The sequence below is a fragment of the Manis javanica genome, chromosome 5, assembly GCF_040802235.1.
Source record: "Manis javanica isolate MJ-LG chromosome 5, MJ_LKY, whole genome shotgun sequence".
NCBI lineage: Eukaryota > Metazoa > Chordata > Mammalia > Pholidota > Manidae > Manis > Manis javanica.
In genome coordinates, this window is record NC_133160.1 from 167,477,594 (window position 1) to 167,496,536 (window position 18,943).

General features: G+C 48.1%; 1 protein-coding gene across 2 annotated transcripts in view; it reads left to right on the top strand.

Moving 5' to 3' along the window:
- The window catches only part of SLC2A9 (solute carrier family 2 member 9), a 208,216-nt gene extending 196,345 nt beyond the window's left edge, over positions 1-11,871 (top strand). The window contains exon 12 of one of the 2 annotated variants that reach the window (XM_073237844.1): positions 6,492-10,485. In XM_073237844.1, the coding sequence (XP_073093945.1) occupies positions 6,492-6,551 (60 nt within the window). In that variant the 3' untranslated portion in view covers positions 6,552-10,485. The other variant, XM_073237847.1, reaches the window with a different exon arrangement.
- The last annotated feature ends 7,072 nt before the right edge of the window (positions 11,872-18,943 follow it).

Genomic DNA, 18,943 nt, shown 5'->3' on the forward strand with positions numbered 1-18,943 from the left:
AAAATTGTATTTTCATCATCTGTCCACGCGTCTTGCTCCTCTGAATAACTGTGAACTTCTTGAGAAAAATAAGAGTGAGACATCTCCAGACCTCTGCACAGAGCACCAGTGGTTAAAAAAAATGTCCTTGATACATATTTTGTTGAAAAGGAGGGAGGGAAAGAATGGATAGAACCTTTAGACAAGCTTTATCCCAACACAGAAATAGTCTACCTTGATGACTCTTATATCTGTAGGATGGAGCATATTCACTAGCATGCAGGAGGTGTTCACTCATACATTTATGCAATAAATATTGGGAGGATTCTAGGGCTGTAGGCACTGAGAATACCACTGTTAGAAGACAAGTCAAGAACCCTGTCCTCCCGGTGTTTACATTCTACTGTCCAGACAGACCACAGACATAAAATTTAATGTCCAGTCGCAACAAGGGCTACGAAGATTATTTAACCAGAGGCAGTGTCAGAGAGTGATGGAGGGTGGGCCTGTAGGTCAGGCAGCCAATAAAGAGATCCCCAGTCTCTCCTGGGGAGACACCCCAAGAAGGAGTGCCCCTTTTATCATAATATGATTTCAGGCTGGGATTCAGTCCTGACTTAGCTGTTTACTGGCTTTGAGGCCTTAGAAAAGTAACATAAATTCCCTGAGCCTCTGTTTTTCCATCTGTAAAATGGGGAGAATAATGCCAGTTTTAGTGGTTGTTTTGAAGATTAAAATGAGTAATGTGTTGAAAGCACTTAGCATAGTTCCTGGTAGAGACACAACAAGTAAATGACAATACTGTAAATGATGTGGTGACATCATAGACACAAAGCCCAGAGCATCGTCGTCATTGTCGTCACAATTACAGCCTAGAGTTGTCGTAGGTGCCAGGCTATTACTTTACAGATGAGAAACAGAAAGGATTGGACAGATTGAAACCCACAGAGGGCAAGTGGCTTGCCCAGATCAAGAGCGAGACAGCACCAAGCCGGTCCAGGGTCCAGACCTTCTGGTTCCCGGGCCAGTGTTCCTTCCGCCGCATCCTCAAGCAAGTCTCGTCTCCCCTGGGCCCACATACCCATCAAGGGAATGGCTTTGTGACTGATTCCTGCAGTCCAGGCTCTGCCAAGTGTTCCTGGGGAAGTTAGCTGGGATCTGCCAACACAAGGCCCTACCACTGAGTGCCTTAGGGAAATGTGGGTTAGGCAGCTCTCCTTCCTGCCCATCCTCTGGGGGAGATGAATATGCTAATGAGCTTTACAGCTCCCCCAGGGGAGAATGTTCTACCCCTCCCTCCATGCATTGCCCAGGTGGCACTGGCTGTACCCTGAACACCCTGGGAAAGTGTTGCAGGGGGTTCATACACACACCCAGCTCTGCCAGTGCCTACAGACCACCACTTCTTTGAAATTCATGCCTTCTCATGATGAGTTCTGGTTTAAAAAAAAAAAAGCATGCCCAGGAAACACTGCTCCCAAACCTTTGATCTATGAATCCCTGTCTCTAAACAAATACAGGCACACATCCCTATTCCTCCGCTGGCTTGGCCATTTAAAAGATTTGATCCCTGAGTGCATAAGCCTGGCTACCGAGCCCTTGTCTCGTGCTGTAATCCCTGGCTCCACAGAGGCGGGAGCACGGCCACACATGACAGAGCAGGCAGCCTCCTCCAGGCAGCAGTTCCAGCTTCCCAGGCAGGCTGCTGGGAGTCCGCGTCTGCCCCCTGCCTTTGCTTGAGATCTTCAACATCAAAGTCATCCCCCTGGTTAGAGTAAGAATGGCCATCATACTGCGTCACAGTCAGCGGTCCGCACAGCTCTCCCGGATCCGCTCCCTAAGGCGGTCTGGTCTCCCTCATGCATGCCACACTTCTATCATTGCTCTGGGCCTGTCGTAACCCAGACCCCATCTGCAGCAGAAGCCCTCTGTGCTCACCCACCTTCTCTCGGCCCACCGCTGACCTCAGCCCCTGCAGGGAAGGATAGTCCCCAAGAACACTGATGGCCTCTCGTCTTAAGGGCTGTCTGGCCTCTGAACTTCTCTACCTCAGGGCTTTCTCTGAAATGATGGCCACTGGCTGGGCCCCATGGCCTAGAAATCCATCAGAGTTAAAGCCCACGGGGGCAGCTCTCGGCTACGAGGGATGAGAACCACTGAGTACCTCCCACAGCCTCTTGCCATCCGGAGTCACAGCATTGACATATAACCTACACAGCTGCCTGGAGTGTCTCCAGTGGGGTTGAACCCACATTGATAAACCAGTTCGATAGCACACCCTCAACTGCTTTTATCTCTGTTAGGGTAAAGCTATTCTCGATTTGCTACAACTGTATCTGTAAAAAGCCACACCAGAGTTTTATTTAGCTCTTCAGTCTGTGGGTCAGTGGGAGGCTCTTCTGGGCTGAGTTAGGCTGATCTTGGCTGAACTTGCTTATGCGTCTGTGGTCAGATGGCGGACTGGCCAAGAGATGTCAGTCTAGGATGGTCTCCGGTGCCAGGTGGTGGACCGGCTGTCAGTGGGAGTACCAGGGGAAACTGAGCCTTGTGTCTTACTTACGTGGCAGAAACAGGGTTTCCAAAGCGGAAAGCAAGCAAATCCCAGTGAAGAGCCACCTCCCAAACCTTTGTGTGTGTCGCTTCAGCTCATACGGCACCATGAGAACGGGCCGTGCAGACCTCCAGCCACAGGGGGTATGACTGACTGTATTAGTTTGCCGTGGCTGCTGTAACAAAGGACCATTGACTGGGCAGCTTAAATAATAGACATTTGTTGTCATCTGCTTCCTGGAAGGCCCAGACCAACACAACAACTATCTCCATTAGCCAAAGCAAATCACATGGCCAAGCCCAGATTCAGGATTTGGGCGGGGTGGGGGGGGAATCTTTCTTTTTAGGGGAAGAGTGGAAAATTGGGCACATTTTTGTAATCTCCCCATTCCCTCCCTCCCTGTCTCACCCTCCCCTGTTCCACTCCAGTTTGCTAGAATCACCTGAAGTAAACGACCTGCCCGCAAGCCTTTGCCTTAGGTTCTGCCTCTGAAGAACTCAAACAACACAGCACCTGATACCCCAGGCCCCTGACTGCAAGCCCTCTGAGGTGATGCCCTGGGTCTTACTCATCCCCGCATCTCCATCATGGAGCTACGGTCACAGCAGACATCTAATATTTCCGTGATGACTGTGTCCTGATCATTTATTCTGTGTCATTTACTCATTTACTCAGCACTGGGGATGGGGGTAGGGGTTGGGGAGGGGAGGCCACAGAGGAGTCGGCATGTCCCCTCATAGTGAGGACAGGCAGGGACACCCAGAGGAATCACTGTGGTACCATAGGGAAACTCGAGTTCATGGGAAACCCAGCCACTTCAGGGACAGACAGGGAAGACGTCACAGAGGTGGTGATATTTAAGTGAGTAGAGCATTTGGCTCTACTTGAAGAATGAGTAGGGGATGAAAAGACAGAGGACAGAAGGAAGAGCCCAACCATACGTACTGGCACTGAGGCTGCGAGTGAGTGATTGAATCAAGACCAGGTGGGCAAGCTTTGGAGCGATCAGGACAGCCACAGGGAGAGGGAATCCCCAGAGGGGGAGGCGGGATGAAGAAAGTCAAGACTGGTCAGTCCAATTTTACAACTGTACCTGGTTTTCTTTTTTTTTTTAATTCATTTTATTATCATTAATCTACAATTACATGAAGAACATTATGGTTACTAGACTCCCCCTTCACCAAGTCCCTCCCCACAAACCCCATTACAGTCACTGTCCATCAGCGTAATAAGATGCTGTAGACTCACTACTTGTCTTCTCTGTGTTGCACAGCCCTCCCTGTGCCCCCCCACATTATACATGCTAATCGTAATGCCCCCTTTTTTTTTCCCCGCCCTATCCTTCCCTACCCTCCCATTCTGCCCAGTCCCTTTCCCTTTGGTAACTGTTAGTCCATTCTTGGGTTTTGTGATTCTGCTAATGTTTTGTTCCTTCAGTTTTTCTTTGTTCTTATACTCCACATATGAGTGAAATTGTTTGGCACTTGTCTTTCTCCACCTGGCTTATTTCACTGAGCATAATGCCCTCTAGTTCCATCCATGTTGTTGCAAATGGTAGGATTTGTTTTCTTCTTATAGGTGAATAATATTCCATTGTGTATCTGTACCACATCTTCTTTATCCATTCATCTACTGATGGACACTTAGGTTGCTTCCATTTCTTGGCTATTGTAAATAGTGCTGCGATAAACATAGGGTTGCATCTGTCTTTTTCAAACTGGGCTGCTGTATTCTTAGGGTAAATTCCTAGAAGTGGAATTCCTGGGTCAAATGGTATTTCTATTTTGAGCTTTTTGAGGAACCTCCATACTGCTTTCCACAACGGTTGAACTAATTTGCATTCCCACCAGCAGTGATGGAGGGTTCCCCTTTCTCCGCAACCTCGCCAACATTTGTTGTTAACAGTACCTGGTTTTCTTAACAAATACTCCTCACCCCTGTAATCAACTGTGCTGGGATGAACCGTGTCCTGACATCCTAACTTCTAGTACCTTAGAATGTTAACTTATTTGGAAATAAGGTCTTCATAGAGCTAATAAAGTTAAATGAGATCATTAAGATGGACCCTAATCCATTGTGATTATTGTGCTAATAAAAAGGAGAAATTTGGACATAGCTCACAGGGAGGATACCATGTGAGGGTGGAGGCAGAGGTCAGGGTGCTGTGTCTACAAGCCAAGGAAGGCCGAGGACTTCCAGCAAAGCCCCAGAATGTGGGGGAGAGGCCAGGGCAGCTCCTCCTCACAGCCTCAGGAGGCACCACCCTGGCAACCCCTTATCTCAGACTTCTAACCTCCACCATGGCCCTCTGCTCTACATTTTGGGGAAACCCCCCTTTTCCTATTTCCCTCCTGATAAAGACATTGGAGAATACTCTATTTCAAGGGACTGCCCATCATTCTTAGCACAGAGCTCTTCTGGAAGTAGAACTCTCTCAAAAACTTAATAGGGGTTTTCTTATTCTACTCCAAGAAATAGTGATCACACCACAATCCTTCCAGACACATGCCTTTCTCTCTTGACTTCCTTAAGATACTTAGATTGCCAAGCTTCTAAGGGAGAGCCAGGCTTTACTCTTTACTTGCTAAGCTATTTTGCCCACAGGAAGGATTTACTATCTACTAACTTAATTGATTCAAAGATTTAAGGAAGAACATGACAATGGCACCTGTGACTCGTCCTACCCCCGATGTGGTGTTGGCATTTATTATCAAAACTTCTCAGTTTCACCTTCTATTGGTTGGAGATGAAAAGCCACTGTATCTTTCAACCCTCTAAGTCCCAGAATTCCCAAACCCTCTCTATTCCTTTTCAGACCTGCTTACAGATTAGCTGATTCTTCTCTGAGCTCCGCCTCTTTCTTCAGCAGCACCCCAGGCATGCTACTAACATTCCGTTTCCTGCCCTTTTCACTAACAGCCACAAATTTCTCCAGTCTATCATCTGACTTGCAAGTTATCCAGACAGCAGTTTCACCAAATTCCTCACCACTGCACAGCATAGACCACCATCCCTCCCACCCTCAGTACCAGGGTCTTGTTTCCCAGGCGTGGCCCTAGAGCTGATGCCACAGATTCCACAGTGTGTCCATGCAGCTCTGCGCTCCTGGTACGACAATACAACCTTCAAAATCCTCTGTGGCGGAAACTCCTGCCATATGAGGGAAATACGCGTTCTGGTTTTGTTTTGTGCTAGTAATTTTTGTTTCTGTTGAGACACCTACCTCCTCAAAACCTCCTTGGTCTTAAAAGCAGGTTATTTTGCTCATGCACAATGTACAAAGGGAAGGTCCTAATCTAGACACATAAAATAGCAAGTGCCAAATGTGTGTGTGTGTGTGTGTGTGTGTGTGTGTGTGTGTATGTGTGTGTGTGTGTGTGCGTGCATGCTGCTTTGTTTGAAGCAGGCTTGGAAGATAGCCATCAGTTCTCACAATGAGTGAGGGATGGAGCGTCAGGGCCCAAGTCTCTCAGTGCAAGACCCTTACACCTCCACAGAGCTCCTGCCTTCCCTTGTCCATACAGTATTTTCTGGAGCCCAGGTTCTCATGAAGTCTTTAAAGGTCCATCAGAACTGCTACCGAGGGGACCTCATAGGCAGCAGTCTCTTTTATTTTTTGATATTTAATTTGTTTATTGAAGTATCATTGATATACAATCTTACATTGGTTCCAAGTATACAATGCAGTGGTTCAACAGTTACCCATATTATTAAATCCTTACCCCCTCTAGTGCGGTTACTGTCTGTCAGCATAGGAAAATGTTACAGAATCATTGGCTATTTTCTCCATGCTCTATTACCATCCACATGACCAACTTATATATGATTGAGAATTTTTGTGCCCCTTTATCCCCCTCACCCTCCCCACCCATGCACCCCAGCCCCTCCCCCATGGTAAGCACCAGTCACTCCTCAGTATCTATGAGTCTACTGCTGTTTTGTTCATTTGTTTTGTTTTTAGATTCCACAAACAGGAGGGGGCATGGAAGGTGTTTTTGCAGAGCAATTTCCTGGAGACTGAGAACACCCTGAAGGACGTGCGTCATGGGGCTCTCTGGGAGTCTGCCTCTTGCCCTCAGTTCCACCTTGGCTCTTGCTGGTATTTTCTGCCCATCCGAAGGACCAAGAATTCCCATGTGCTCCCGCTTATTCCGCACCCAGGAGAAATCCAAACGAGTCACGACTGAGAGCCCGGGACACAGAGGCCTGCTCTTCCTCTAGGGGGAGCCATGTGGGCTGCTGCGAGGCGGCCAGTGTTTCTGACACTGGCTCTTTCGCCACGGCATCACTGTAGCGCCCACTGTACGCCGGCCACTCACATACTTTCCCTTTAGGCATCGCAGAATGGTTATTAGTCTCTCCACTTTCCAGGATGGAAAATCCAGGCCCAGAAACACTAAGCAGCGAGCTCAAAACCACACATATTGTAAATGATTGTCTGAATTAGAACTGGAGACCCAGATTTCCAAGTTCCCCCCTTATTCATAACTGACCTCAACAGTTAACTTGTTTAATCCTCAGGTTTTTCCATCTGCAACATGGAACAGTTAGATTAGAAAAATCTCCAAGATTAGAAAATCTTTAGCTCTGGGGCTCTTTGTCCCTTCAAGATAAGAGCAGCGGAATTCCTTTGCCCTTTGCCCTTTGCACCTTCCAATTCACAAGGCCCTTCATTACATCCGATGGTGGCAGTCAGAAGCCTTTCATGAAATGGAGAGATCTGACAGCCTTGAGAGGGAGGAAACAGCCCTTCTTTACATAATGATTCCCACTATGATGTGCTTATAAATAACCAGCAAAGGGAATTAGGCTTCTCAGCAGGCCCTGATTGCCGTGGGTGTTGGAATATATGACCGTGACTCTGCAAATGCTCTAGACTGAGGGGGTCGGATTCAGCTGCACCAGGTGCTTTGCGTAAGTTGAGTTTTTGGGTTAGTGGCTACGCCAGCTGATAGAACAAATGGAACATGACCTTCACAACATCGTGATTACTTCTCAGAAGATAAAAGACAATGGTATTCCACAGCCCGTGTTCACTGAGGTCCCCAGGGAGTTCCAGCTACTTCCTCTGTGCCCGCATCCCTGCAGTCCTCTGTGCTTGGGCACACCAGACGCATCCTGGCTAAAATCCCTCCACAGAACCGGAGAGGGGTAGGGACAAAAACTAATCTCATCTTTCCTCCTCCGTGGACTCCGCAGCTTCTATTGGTGCAGCCACTCATCCACGCACCCACACACTTCCTCAGCCCCCGCTCAGCGCCAGCCCCTGGGCTGAACTCTGGGGACTGCAGAGATGAAAATGGAGAATTTGGGCTCTCTGTGAGCACTGGTGCCTAGGATATCTACCTGACCATATACACAGTGTTTGAGAAAAATGGGGAAAGTGCCTGCAGGAAAGCACCCAGCACTGTGCACAGCAAAGCAGGGATTCTAACCTAGCAACCTGACTCGAGACCCTGAGTGTCACGGCCCCACCGCCAACTGCCTCCTGCAATGAGCTGACGAGCTAATAAATTCATCTGTGGTCAGTGCTAGGCTTAACCCTGAACCCCAGCTGTGCAGTTTCTACTGCTGCTGCCCTTCCTGGGCAGACACCCCCTCCCACCAGGCTCTATTCCCAGACCTGTAATGGGGTCTCCTCCTGAGGACAGAGTTCCTGTATGCTCCCCCCCACCCCCCCTCCCCAGATCCTCAAGAATAGATTCTGCTGCTTCAGTTCTCAGATCACCTACTGGGAAACTCCCATGCCACCTGCTGGATTGCTGGCCATCTGCCTTACCCCCCGAATTCCCAGAATCAGTCTCTGGAACTGCCCAATTTTCAAGGCATCAGGTCTACTTAAACAGCCAGTCAATGGCTATATTGGTCAAGGTTCTCCAGAAAAGCAGAACAAATAGGACATTGCAACATATATGCATGAGAAGAGATCTGTGATAAGGAACTTGTTCATGATATTATGGAGGCTGACGAGTCCCAAGGTCTGCAGTCAGCAAGCTGGAGACAGGCAGGAGACCCCAGAAGAGCCAGTGTTTGATTCCGAGCCCAAAGGCCAACAAAGACCGCTGCCTCGGCCCCGCGTGCAGGCAGGACGGACTCCCTCTTACTCGGCCTTCGGTTCTGCTCAGGTCTCCAACTGATGGGACGAGACCCACCCTCACTGGCAGGGCAATCTGCTCTCCTGAGCCCAGTGCCAATCTCATCCAAAAACAGCCTCACAGACACACCCAGAGTAATGGGTGACTGCATACCCACCCGGGAACTCTTTGTATCAAGGTGACACCTAAAATTAACTATCATAGAGACCAAGAGAAAAGAAAGTATGTAAGAATTTTTGTAACAGTTTTACTCTGAAGAGCCCAAAATTGAAAATACCCCACTGTCCATAAACATGAAAATGGGAAAGCAAACTGGTTACTCACACGATTGAATACAGCTCAGCATTCAAGAGGAACAAACTTCTGAAACATGGATAAATCTCGGAAACACTGTGCTAAGACTACATATTAGATAATTCCACTAATAATGACATTCTAGACAGGCAAAAACTATTTGTAGTTGGAAAAAAAACAGTGGTTGCCTCTGAGGTGTGGGGTGAGGACTGTCTGAAAAGACACAAGAAGGAAATTTCTGGGGTGACAATGATGTTCCAGGTATATGTTTTTCAAAACTCAGGAAATACATACTTAACATATGTATATATTATATGCTTATATATAATATATATACTTAATGTACAATATATATTATATAATATATATTTCATTGTTTGTAAATTTTCCATCAAAGGAAAAATTACGTCCTCTGAACACAATTAGACCATTAATTCCTGAAAGCAAAGACGCAGTATATGGCACATGTATGAAGTGCCATGACCTGTGCTCAGTGTTCTGGGAGGCAGGGGTTACCACCAGGGTCAGATATGAAAACAAAGGGTCAGAGAGCAAAGGGACTTGCTCAGGGTAACATAGCTAATGAGAAGCTGAGCCAAAATTCAAACCCCAACCTTCTGCTGCTTCTAGACACTATAATATACCTTCTGCCTGGATTTTAAAAACTTTCAGCCAGTACCTAACTAGTTCATGAAACTACAACAAGGAGACATGGGCTGTTGGATTCAGCGCTGCTATTAAGACCCAAGCAACCTGCTGCTCACTGTGACAGATGTCACCAAGGACCGGAGGTCCCCATCCATGCAGTGGGCTTTCTTCTTTCCAGACCCTGGAGCCTAAATAAACCCATATTTTTTTACCCTACCATTTTGACCCTGAGTGTTTTATTCCCATTACTAGTTTGACCCCATTATTTCTCTTTGCTGCAGCCACAGTACAAAAAATCAACCCAAAATATTCAACCTTACAGGCAGTATTTGAAAGAATTGAGTTAGCAGTATAATTGGCCACTCCAGGCCACTCATGTCTGAAGAGACTTGCTCAGAAATTTCTCATGGATCAGCTAAATGTAAATCCAAATTATTAGTGTTTAATCTGATTGATGATGAATATTACTGATATAAATCATCAATAAAAAACAAAACTAGCAATCGCAGAATTAAATGGTAAGCTGCTAAAAGTAACCCTTCCCCTTCAAACAGAAAACAAAATTGCAAAAGATATAAATGAAATGTGATATGGAGAAAAGAAACTGATCAATAAGTCAATCTTCACTGTGAAGTTTTCCAAGGAAACGATTTCATCAAAGAAATGTAGTAAAATTGTAAAAAATAAAATGGGAAGTAAGACTATAAATGTCTTGATTGCATCAAAGAGAAAAATTATCATGCATTTAATTTGTTGAGTGCAGTATACTCTGGAAAACACTGGCAGGGGAAAAATCTGTCAAAACTGACATACTGATGTTTAGAATGTTTGTCCAGAGCCAAAATATCTTAGGTTTCAAATGTCAGGTGAACACCAGTTCACCTCTCACGCTGTTGCTTACTTCCTGTATTGCTTTTTCCTTCCCTTCTCACAGGCCCTCAAGTTACAAACTTTCCAAGGACTAGTTTAAATGCTACCTTAGTTGCGCCCTGTTTCCCGATGTTGCCTCTAAACAGGAGCTCACCATCTCTGAACTCCTCTGCACCTTCTCTCACCTCTCTTGAAGCACCAAGGACGTCCACCCGTGTCACCGTTACAGGACTGGATCAATCCACCTTCCCCCTGGACCCTGCACAGTCTGTATCCCACCTGCCTCTGCGATCCCAGGGCCCAGCTCAGAACCCCAGCACCTGGGAGCTGGTCAACATATTACGAGGAACGAGCGGGTGGATGAAGTGCTGGCATGGATCACCGAGGTCACCTGCCCCCATCCTAGAGAAGACTTCCCTTATGTGTGAATAAAATCACTGATGCCCTGTCAAAAGATTCCTGGACCATGAGAACAGGAGAGACAGATGTTGCTGGGGACTGAGGATCCATCTCAGTGGATGGAACTCTTTCCCCAGCGTGACACATATCCTACTGAGGCATCTGGTCAACCCCCTTCATGTTATTCCTTTTCACCTTCTGCTTCAAGTGAACCAGGACCCCTACGTTCATTAGAACCACAGGCCAAGCCAGCTCGAGAAAGACATGACTGTGGGAGATGGGAGCCATCTGGGAACAGCTACAGATGACAATGGGAAGGCCAGAAAAATTCTCTTAGTAACCACAAACAGTTGTTAAACAGGCTGCTCAAGAAAAGACAGAAAAATGTTGTCTCTGGATGGGATAGTTGAGGGTCCTCCCTGGCCCCCAGGACTCACACTGAAGGGAGCATGAGCCATGCAGCCGTGAGAGGAAAGGCGTTTGGTGGGCAAAGCAGGCTCCGGAGTCTAACTGCCTGGGTCTGAATCTCAGGTCTGCCACATTTGCTATGTGACCCTGAGCAACTCACTTAACCTCCCTATCCTTTAGTTTTGTCATTTGTTGAGTGGTGGTATTAATTGTATCTACCTTCAGGTTTACGGTGAACGTTTGTGGATAAAATGAGAGTTCCTGTGGCCAGGATTCTCACCTGGCCCTGGTTGACCAGCTCACTGCACACCTGTGGGCAGTACATGGCTGTTGACTCTATATAAAGAGCTCCGCGCAGCACTCTGGGCACAACACGGTGGCAGGGCTGCAAGGCTGCAGGAGAGCAGAGCAGAGGCTGGAGTTGTGGCAGCGCCGAGGACAGAGGCCCAGAGGACGGCTGTGTGGGACGACTGTGCAGGCAGAGAGGCCCAGAGGATGGCTGTGCGGGACAGCTGTGCAGAGGGGCCCAGCTGTGCGGACAGAGGGGCCCAGAGGCAGAGACCGGCTTGCTGCCTGCAGACTCTCTCTGAGTGAATGGGATTCTAGTGACTGACCTGCCACCTGGAAATAAAGTTGGGTATAACCCTTTCACCCCAAGAACGTTTTGCTGTCATTTTCTTTGGTCACACTGAACCCATAGCAAACTTGCCTGGGGCTGAAACCCATTGGCAAGACAATGTTAAATGAGTTAATGTTTATAAAATGTTTCTAAAACAGAGCTGTGCACATAGCTAGTACCCATAAGTAGCTGTGATCATGACCTGCTCAGGGTGCTCTTTGGTGCCCCTGTGGCCCTGTAGGGAGAGAGCAGCTACATGCCCTGTACTTCCACAGGGACACAGGCTTGAGGACTAGGGTCCCTGTGCCCAGACCAGGTCTATGCAGCCCTCACCACCTCCTGGATGGCAAGCCCTTTCCTGTGGTCCATGTGGTCCAGGATAAAGTTCAGCCCCTCCTATTGGTATGCAAAGGGATTTCCCCCCTAGGATCAGGATCCCTCAATCCAACCATCACAAAAATGCTTTCCAGCCTTCAGGGAGAAAATTTCTGACACACACTGAGTTCCAAAGGGCAAATGAGGCAAAATAAAGGCCCAGGGGAGCTCCTACAGGACTGAAAGGGATTCAAAATAGAGGAGGTGTTGAATCTTGAGGAGCAAGATGGTCTGTGAATCACCAAATAGGAAAACCCTGGGACTTTCAAGAATGCTGTCCTTGAGATTCTAGCTTTCACCTGCATGTGGTTGCAACCAGGTTCCTGCTGCTCTGCATGGCAGGACACATCATGGCATCACCAGGAAGGCTGGACGGATCAACACCTGGGAGCCCTTCGCACAGGGCCCTGCACAATCCATTGATGTCGGCTATTATCTTTGGTGGTGGCGGCCCCAGGCCCAGATGTCTGCCCTGGTCCTCACCCTATACACCCACGTGGATGGCCCAGATGTGCCTTAAACATGAGTCCAAAGCCAACTCCAAAAGCGTCACCCCTCCTCACCACCATCGCCAGAGTCCCTGTCCCCACCGGCCCCTGAGGGCTCCCCAGATGCATCAGGTCCACGGAAGCAGAGACCATGACATTACGCCATCTTTAATTCTGGGCTCTTACACAGAGGCACAGAGCAGGTGATCAGTACATCTTTGGAGCTTGTGGGGCTTATTTTGTTTTGTTTGGCTATTTATTGTCATCACATTCTTCCCACATGGGATAGCGGCCAGCTAGAAAGGCATGGGTTTGAATCCCCACCGCGTCACTTCTTAGCTGTGTGACCTGGAGCAAGGAACCCAACCTCTCTGAACTTCCGCATCCTTAGCTATAAAACGGAAATGAGCAGACCTGTTCATAGGGCTGCTATGAAGGACCAGGGACGCCACTCTGTACAAGTCCTAAGATGGCAAGCAGGATGGAGCAAACGCTAGTAAGTGAGCACATTTTACTTTAACAATGACCCTGGGATGTAAGCACGGTGGTTTTTATTACTAAAGATGAGGGGACCAAACCCAGAGATGTTGAATTATTTACTTAAAATCATACAGCTGAGACTGAAACCCAAATCTTTTGCTTCCTAATCGAATGTTCATTCTTTGGTGCCTGAAATGTCCAGATCATTTTAACAGAAGGGGGGAAGGGCAGGGGACAACGAGTGGCTCAGATCCCTTATTTTATTTTGACAACCTCTAACCTCTCCCCCTGCAGGAGGAGCTGGCAGGAACAGAAGCATTTTTAAGTGTTCTTTTCCAGGAGCTCTTCTTTGGAAGTGGCTTCCTGCCACCTTGCACAGAAAGCCCTGCTCCTTTCATGAAATACCAAACACAAACAAAACGCAGGCCTTTGAAATGTTTTGCCCCACTAAGAGCTAACATTTGTCAGTTGTAAATTACCATGTTCCATGCTTCTTTCAATCAGAGTTAATCAGGGTCCTAAAAGTCCCTGAGCATCTGTATTTAATCCACAAATAACTGAACAATGTTCCATTTTAACAGAAGATACTGTGGGAAAAGAATAAATCCCCTCCACTTCTTTAAATGGAAAGAACAATCAGCTGTGGCGTGTTTTGCACGCACGATCTCCTTTGGAAATAGATTTCCAAGGAGAGGGAGCCCTCCCCGTGAGCACCCTCACCCCGCAAACGGTGCACAGTACCCTGGAAAGAGCTGTGATCTGGGGTCTAGTTCATACAACCTTGCTGGGCTTCTTGAACAAGCTCCCCAACTTCTCTGGGCCTCGGTTTCTGCATGTGTCTGGATAAAATGATTTCTGAAGTCTGCTGCCAGATTTCAAATTTGTTTCAAGTGCATGGAAAATGGCTAAAGCAAAAAATGGTAGCAGCCATTTCTGTTTAAGCTAGAAAACCTTGTTGAGTGTTTGTTTATTTAGATGCAGACTATTGTAAGGATCTTTCCTGAGAAGATGAAGGTGGAGAAAGGTGTATGTGAGGGCACATGTGTATGCTTGCATGTGCTGATATACATATGTGAGCTCACGTGCTTATAAATGTGGTCTGGACACATGCATATTGGGTGGACACCTGTATGCGTCTTGTACAGAGTAATTGTAGATATTTTAGACTCAGACAGATATGATTTTAATTCCTACCCCAGGCATACACCCAGCATCTCTAAACTTCACTTTCTTCATCCAGGTTGACTTGAGGATGAAGTGAGAAAAGGTCTAGAAAGCAGCTGGGGCTAGTGAAGGGCTCAGGAGACCCTGTGCCCTCCCTTTTCTTCTGCATTAGTCATCTATTACTCAGTAACAAGTTAACTCCAAACCCAGCAGCTTAAAGCGGCAAGAGCTTATTATCCTGGGTGGGGAGCCCAGGCAATGCTTCACTGGGTCTTCAGGCTCACGGTCTCCCACAGGCTCTCCTGCAGCGCTGGCCGGGGCTGCAGTCTCATGTGAGGGCTCGGCCGGGGGAAGCGTCACTTCCAAGCTAAGGCAGGTGGCTGCTGGCCAGGGGCCTCCCTCCGCCCCCCGCCCTTGGTCCTCTCTGTAGGACAGCTCACAGCCCTGCAGCTGGCTTCCATCACAGTGAGAAAGTGAGAGCATGAGAGAGGACCAAGAGGGAAGAGAGGGTCTTCTTGAAACCCAGTCTCAGGGTGACATCCATTGCTTTTGCCATATTCTGTTCATTAGAAGCAAGCCCTTAGGTCCAGCCCACACTCAAGGGGAGGGATGACACAGGGGGGGTGCCCCAGGAGGCAGAGTTGTGGGAGGCCTTCTCGAAGCACCCGCCAGTCTGGGTGTGAGGGTATGACCATCACCCAGGAACAAGCAAGTAACATAGTAAGAGATGAACGTTTTGGGGGGTCCCAGAGAAACGGCATTTGGGAATTCTTTTGTGATATTTTGCACGTTCCTATAAATCTGAAATGATGTTGGAATAAAATACCTTTAATGCAACACCAAATATAAAACATCTCTTCTGCAAGTTCCCTGACACTCTCCTGACCGAGAGGTGACGTCCAGTTCCCTCCCTTAAACCAGGTCTGGCCTTAGGAACTCCCCCCTAATTATCAGAGCGTGGTCAGGGGAGGCCAGGCTGTAAAAGGCCAGGTCAGTCAGCCCCCACCTGGCTCTGCCACCCTCGCAGCATGCACCTGTAGACTCTGAGCCACTGCATACAAAGCCCACCTGCCCTGAGGCCACCATGCTGGACACACACGTGGGAGGCCTCTCAGAGATGGGGGAGGCCAAGGGGCCCTGCCATTTTCTAGGACAGCAGGTGTTTGTTCCATCCACTGTGTCCTGTCTCCCACCAGGCCACAGAACTTCCCCAAAGTGGGGGAACAAGACAGGCCATTCCTGTCATCACACAGAGCCAGGAAGGGGGGAGGGGAGGGGACACAAAGTTGAAGGATGCACTTACTGCTCACCTGTTGTCACACACTTCTTTCATGCCCAGCGTGGTAGACAGGGCCACCCCCAAATTCAGGGGGGCTCTCTGGCTCGGTGAGACCCTGCACACCTCCCCAGGTCAGCTGTTTCATCTCCTTAGTGAGCAGGCGGGAGGGACCTCACCGCATGTTTGGGGGGGCTCCAGGGGACACTAGGAGGCACTTCGCTGGTTTTAAGGATGCACTCAGATACGCAGTATGATGGTGACACCTCTGTGGGGCCATCAGCCCTGCAGGCCTTTGATTCGGCCCAAACCGTGGGGACCACCCCCCATGGGGGGCAACATCACCCAGGACTCACTGTGTAAACTCCTAGTTATTCACTCAGCTGCAGCACCTAGACTGGTGTGTGTGTGGCGTGTGTAGGTCTGTGTGTGTGTGTGTGTGTGTGTGTGTGTGTGTGTGTGTGTGTGTGTGTGTGACCGAGGGGGAGAGACACTGACACTGGCTGAGCATGGGCTTTGGACTACACACCACCCCAGGCAGTCTAATGGGGGCGCGACTCTCAGCTCCCATGGCTGTCAGCTTCCAGGACGGCGGAGTTCCAGCCAGGCTAGGACCTCAAGGTCTTCTTAAGATGTTTCAAGCCACAGAGATCTTTTAAAAAGGAGAAAAGAAAAGGGAAAAGTAGACACCAAAATAACCTCAGGGTTGTACACTCATTTAATCCTTACCTATGGGGTGATGTACCCATTTCTCAGATAAAGAAACTGAAGCTAAGAGAGATGCTCCAGGCCAGACAATGAATGGGGTAGCTGGAATCCGATCTTAGGCTCTGCAGCTTCAAAGCCTGGGCAGCGTGGCCTTGGGGACAGGGGGCTGGGACCCAGGGTCCATCAGCCTCAATCAGGGCCTCTCAGGCCCAGGGGACTCTCTGTGGGCCATGCTGGACACTGCAGGGTTGTAAGCAGCATCCCTGGCCTCTACCCCGTAGATGGCAGGGCCACCCTATGCCCTGGCACCAGGCCACAACGACCAAAAATGTCTCCAGACATGGCCGAATGTCCCCTGGGGGACAAACGCCAGAACTGAGAACCTCCATGTAAACCCCGGCTCCACCACATGCCGGTCAAGTGACCTTGGATAAGCAACTTACCCTCTCTGTGCCTCAGTGTCCTCTTCTGTTCGGTGGAAGAACACCAGAGCATGAGGTCAGTGTGAGGACCAGGCAAACAGGAAGGTGCTCGGCCGCCATGTCAGGGCTCAGGAAAGGGGCTCTTTTCTCTCCCGCCCTCAAGCCTCCCTTTCAAACACAAAGCCGGACAGCAGCTGGCTTACGTAAGGACACAGGAATGTGTCAGTTAACCAGCTAATTAACAAATCAACTAGGAAGCGTCTGATCAGGCCTCAAGGCATCTGCTGACTGGGGAGGCCCTGGCAGCACTGCTCACCACCACAGGGTGGGGCTGACTGAAGACTCCGTGGCCAGGCTGCTAGGGTTCAAGTCCAGCTCGGCCACTCATGAGCTATGTGACCCTGGGCCCTCCTAATGCCCTCACTTCCTTCTCTGCAAAGTTGAGGTAATAAAAGTGGCAGCCCCACAACAGGGTTATGAGCATTAAATGGACAAGCGCAGATGAGTGCCAGCACCACCGAGCAAGTTGCTCTTACTTAATGGCATGACCCTTGACAGGCCTCCAGCCACACGGGCCCCCTGTCTCCTCTCCCAGCACGCGGGCCAGGTCCGGTCCCGCTGCCAGGCCTGTGCACCTGCTATTCCCCCCGCCTGGAGCGCTCTCCTTCCTGGACATTAGCACCACCCCAGCCCTTGCTCTTCAGCTTGGTCTCTTCTGAGAGGCCCTCCTGGACCACCCTAAATAAAAGAGCAGGGTCCTCACTCTTAAAATGATCACATCAAAACAATGTGTCATTTTGTGTCACATCAGTTATCACAGCCTGACCTGATACACATGTGTAGCATAGCCATGTTCATTTGCTTGTCTCTCTCCCACTAATGTGTAAGTTCCAAGATATCACAGTATTTTCCTGGGGACTGTGTTCCTAGAATGGTGCCCAGCACACAGAAGGTGTAAATAATTGTAATTTTGTGGAAGGACTTTCCAAAGTCCTTAGAGAACCCATTTTTTCTAAAACAGAAACTAAACAGGGCCCTGGTACAACATTGCCACCAAAGGTTTTGCTAATAACAATCTATTATCTAGAACAGAATAGCAGCATTTTAGAGAGACTTCCAGATCAATTAGAGATTCTCCAATAGTGTTCCCGGCAATTTTAGTCTCCAGAAAGATGGTAATGAAGAATTCCACCACACAAGGATTCACACCGGGAAATTTCTCCTGCTTAGGGATTCACAATGCATAGGAGAAGCTCTAAGAAGCCTTGTAGAGACAACAGATATTGTACCTACGTTTGCTGAACTTAACCTTAGACCCCAACTGGTAGAATGTGTATCATGAAAAACAATGTGGAAAATCATGCTCTAGTGTAAGTCTTTCACTTTACAGATGCAGATAGAAAGCGAGGTCCAGAGGGGTTAACCGATTCACTCAAAGTCACAGAGCCATCTCCGGATCCTAGAGCAGAGAGGTGTCAGCTCCCCTGGATGTTTCCAGAAGATGCACTTAGCTATCAGTTCACAAGAAGTCAGAAACAGAACACAGACCTCAGATTCCAATATGAGTTTGACTAAATCATAAATGAAAATTAATGTGCCAAACAGGATATGCTTTCAATCTCACTGTTCCAGAAATAGTCTGTTATTCATTCCGCAAATATTTATTAAGCTTTACACGCCAGGTGCTGTACATTTTATAGTGAAAAAGACATGGTTGTTCAGTAGACTGACAATAAAATTAGCCCTAGGGAAACTGAAACTGATTGAACTGTCCTTGATAAACCTGCTTCAAAGTAGGGACTTGTAAGAAATTGCCTATTTACATTTCATTTGCTTCCATTAACAATGCTCACATTTAGATCTAATGGTAATAATATGCTCTCAACTGGAACAGTTCTGGAATAAAATGCTCCCCTTACTGTGCAGACCGCAGAAAGGGAAAACAAAAAGACTGGAATTCATGGGGGTTTTTTGTTGGGCATCTCAACCAACATATTTTCCAACTTTAAGTTCATTTTGGACATCATCTCTGGCTCCCAGATTTTAGTTAAAATGTATTGCCTCATTTCTTATTATGAAATGAAAATGCCTATTTAAAAATGGCATTTGTTTTTTAAAGCATATCGGCTCACACATTTCAAAGTCTTTCAGAAAACATGGTTGACCA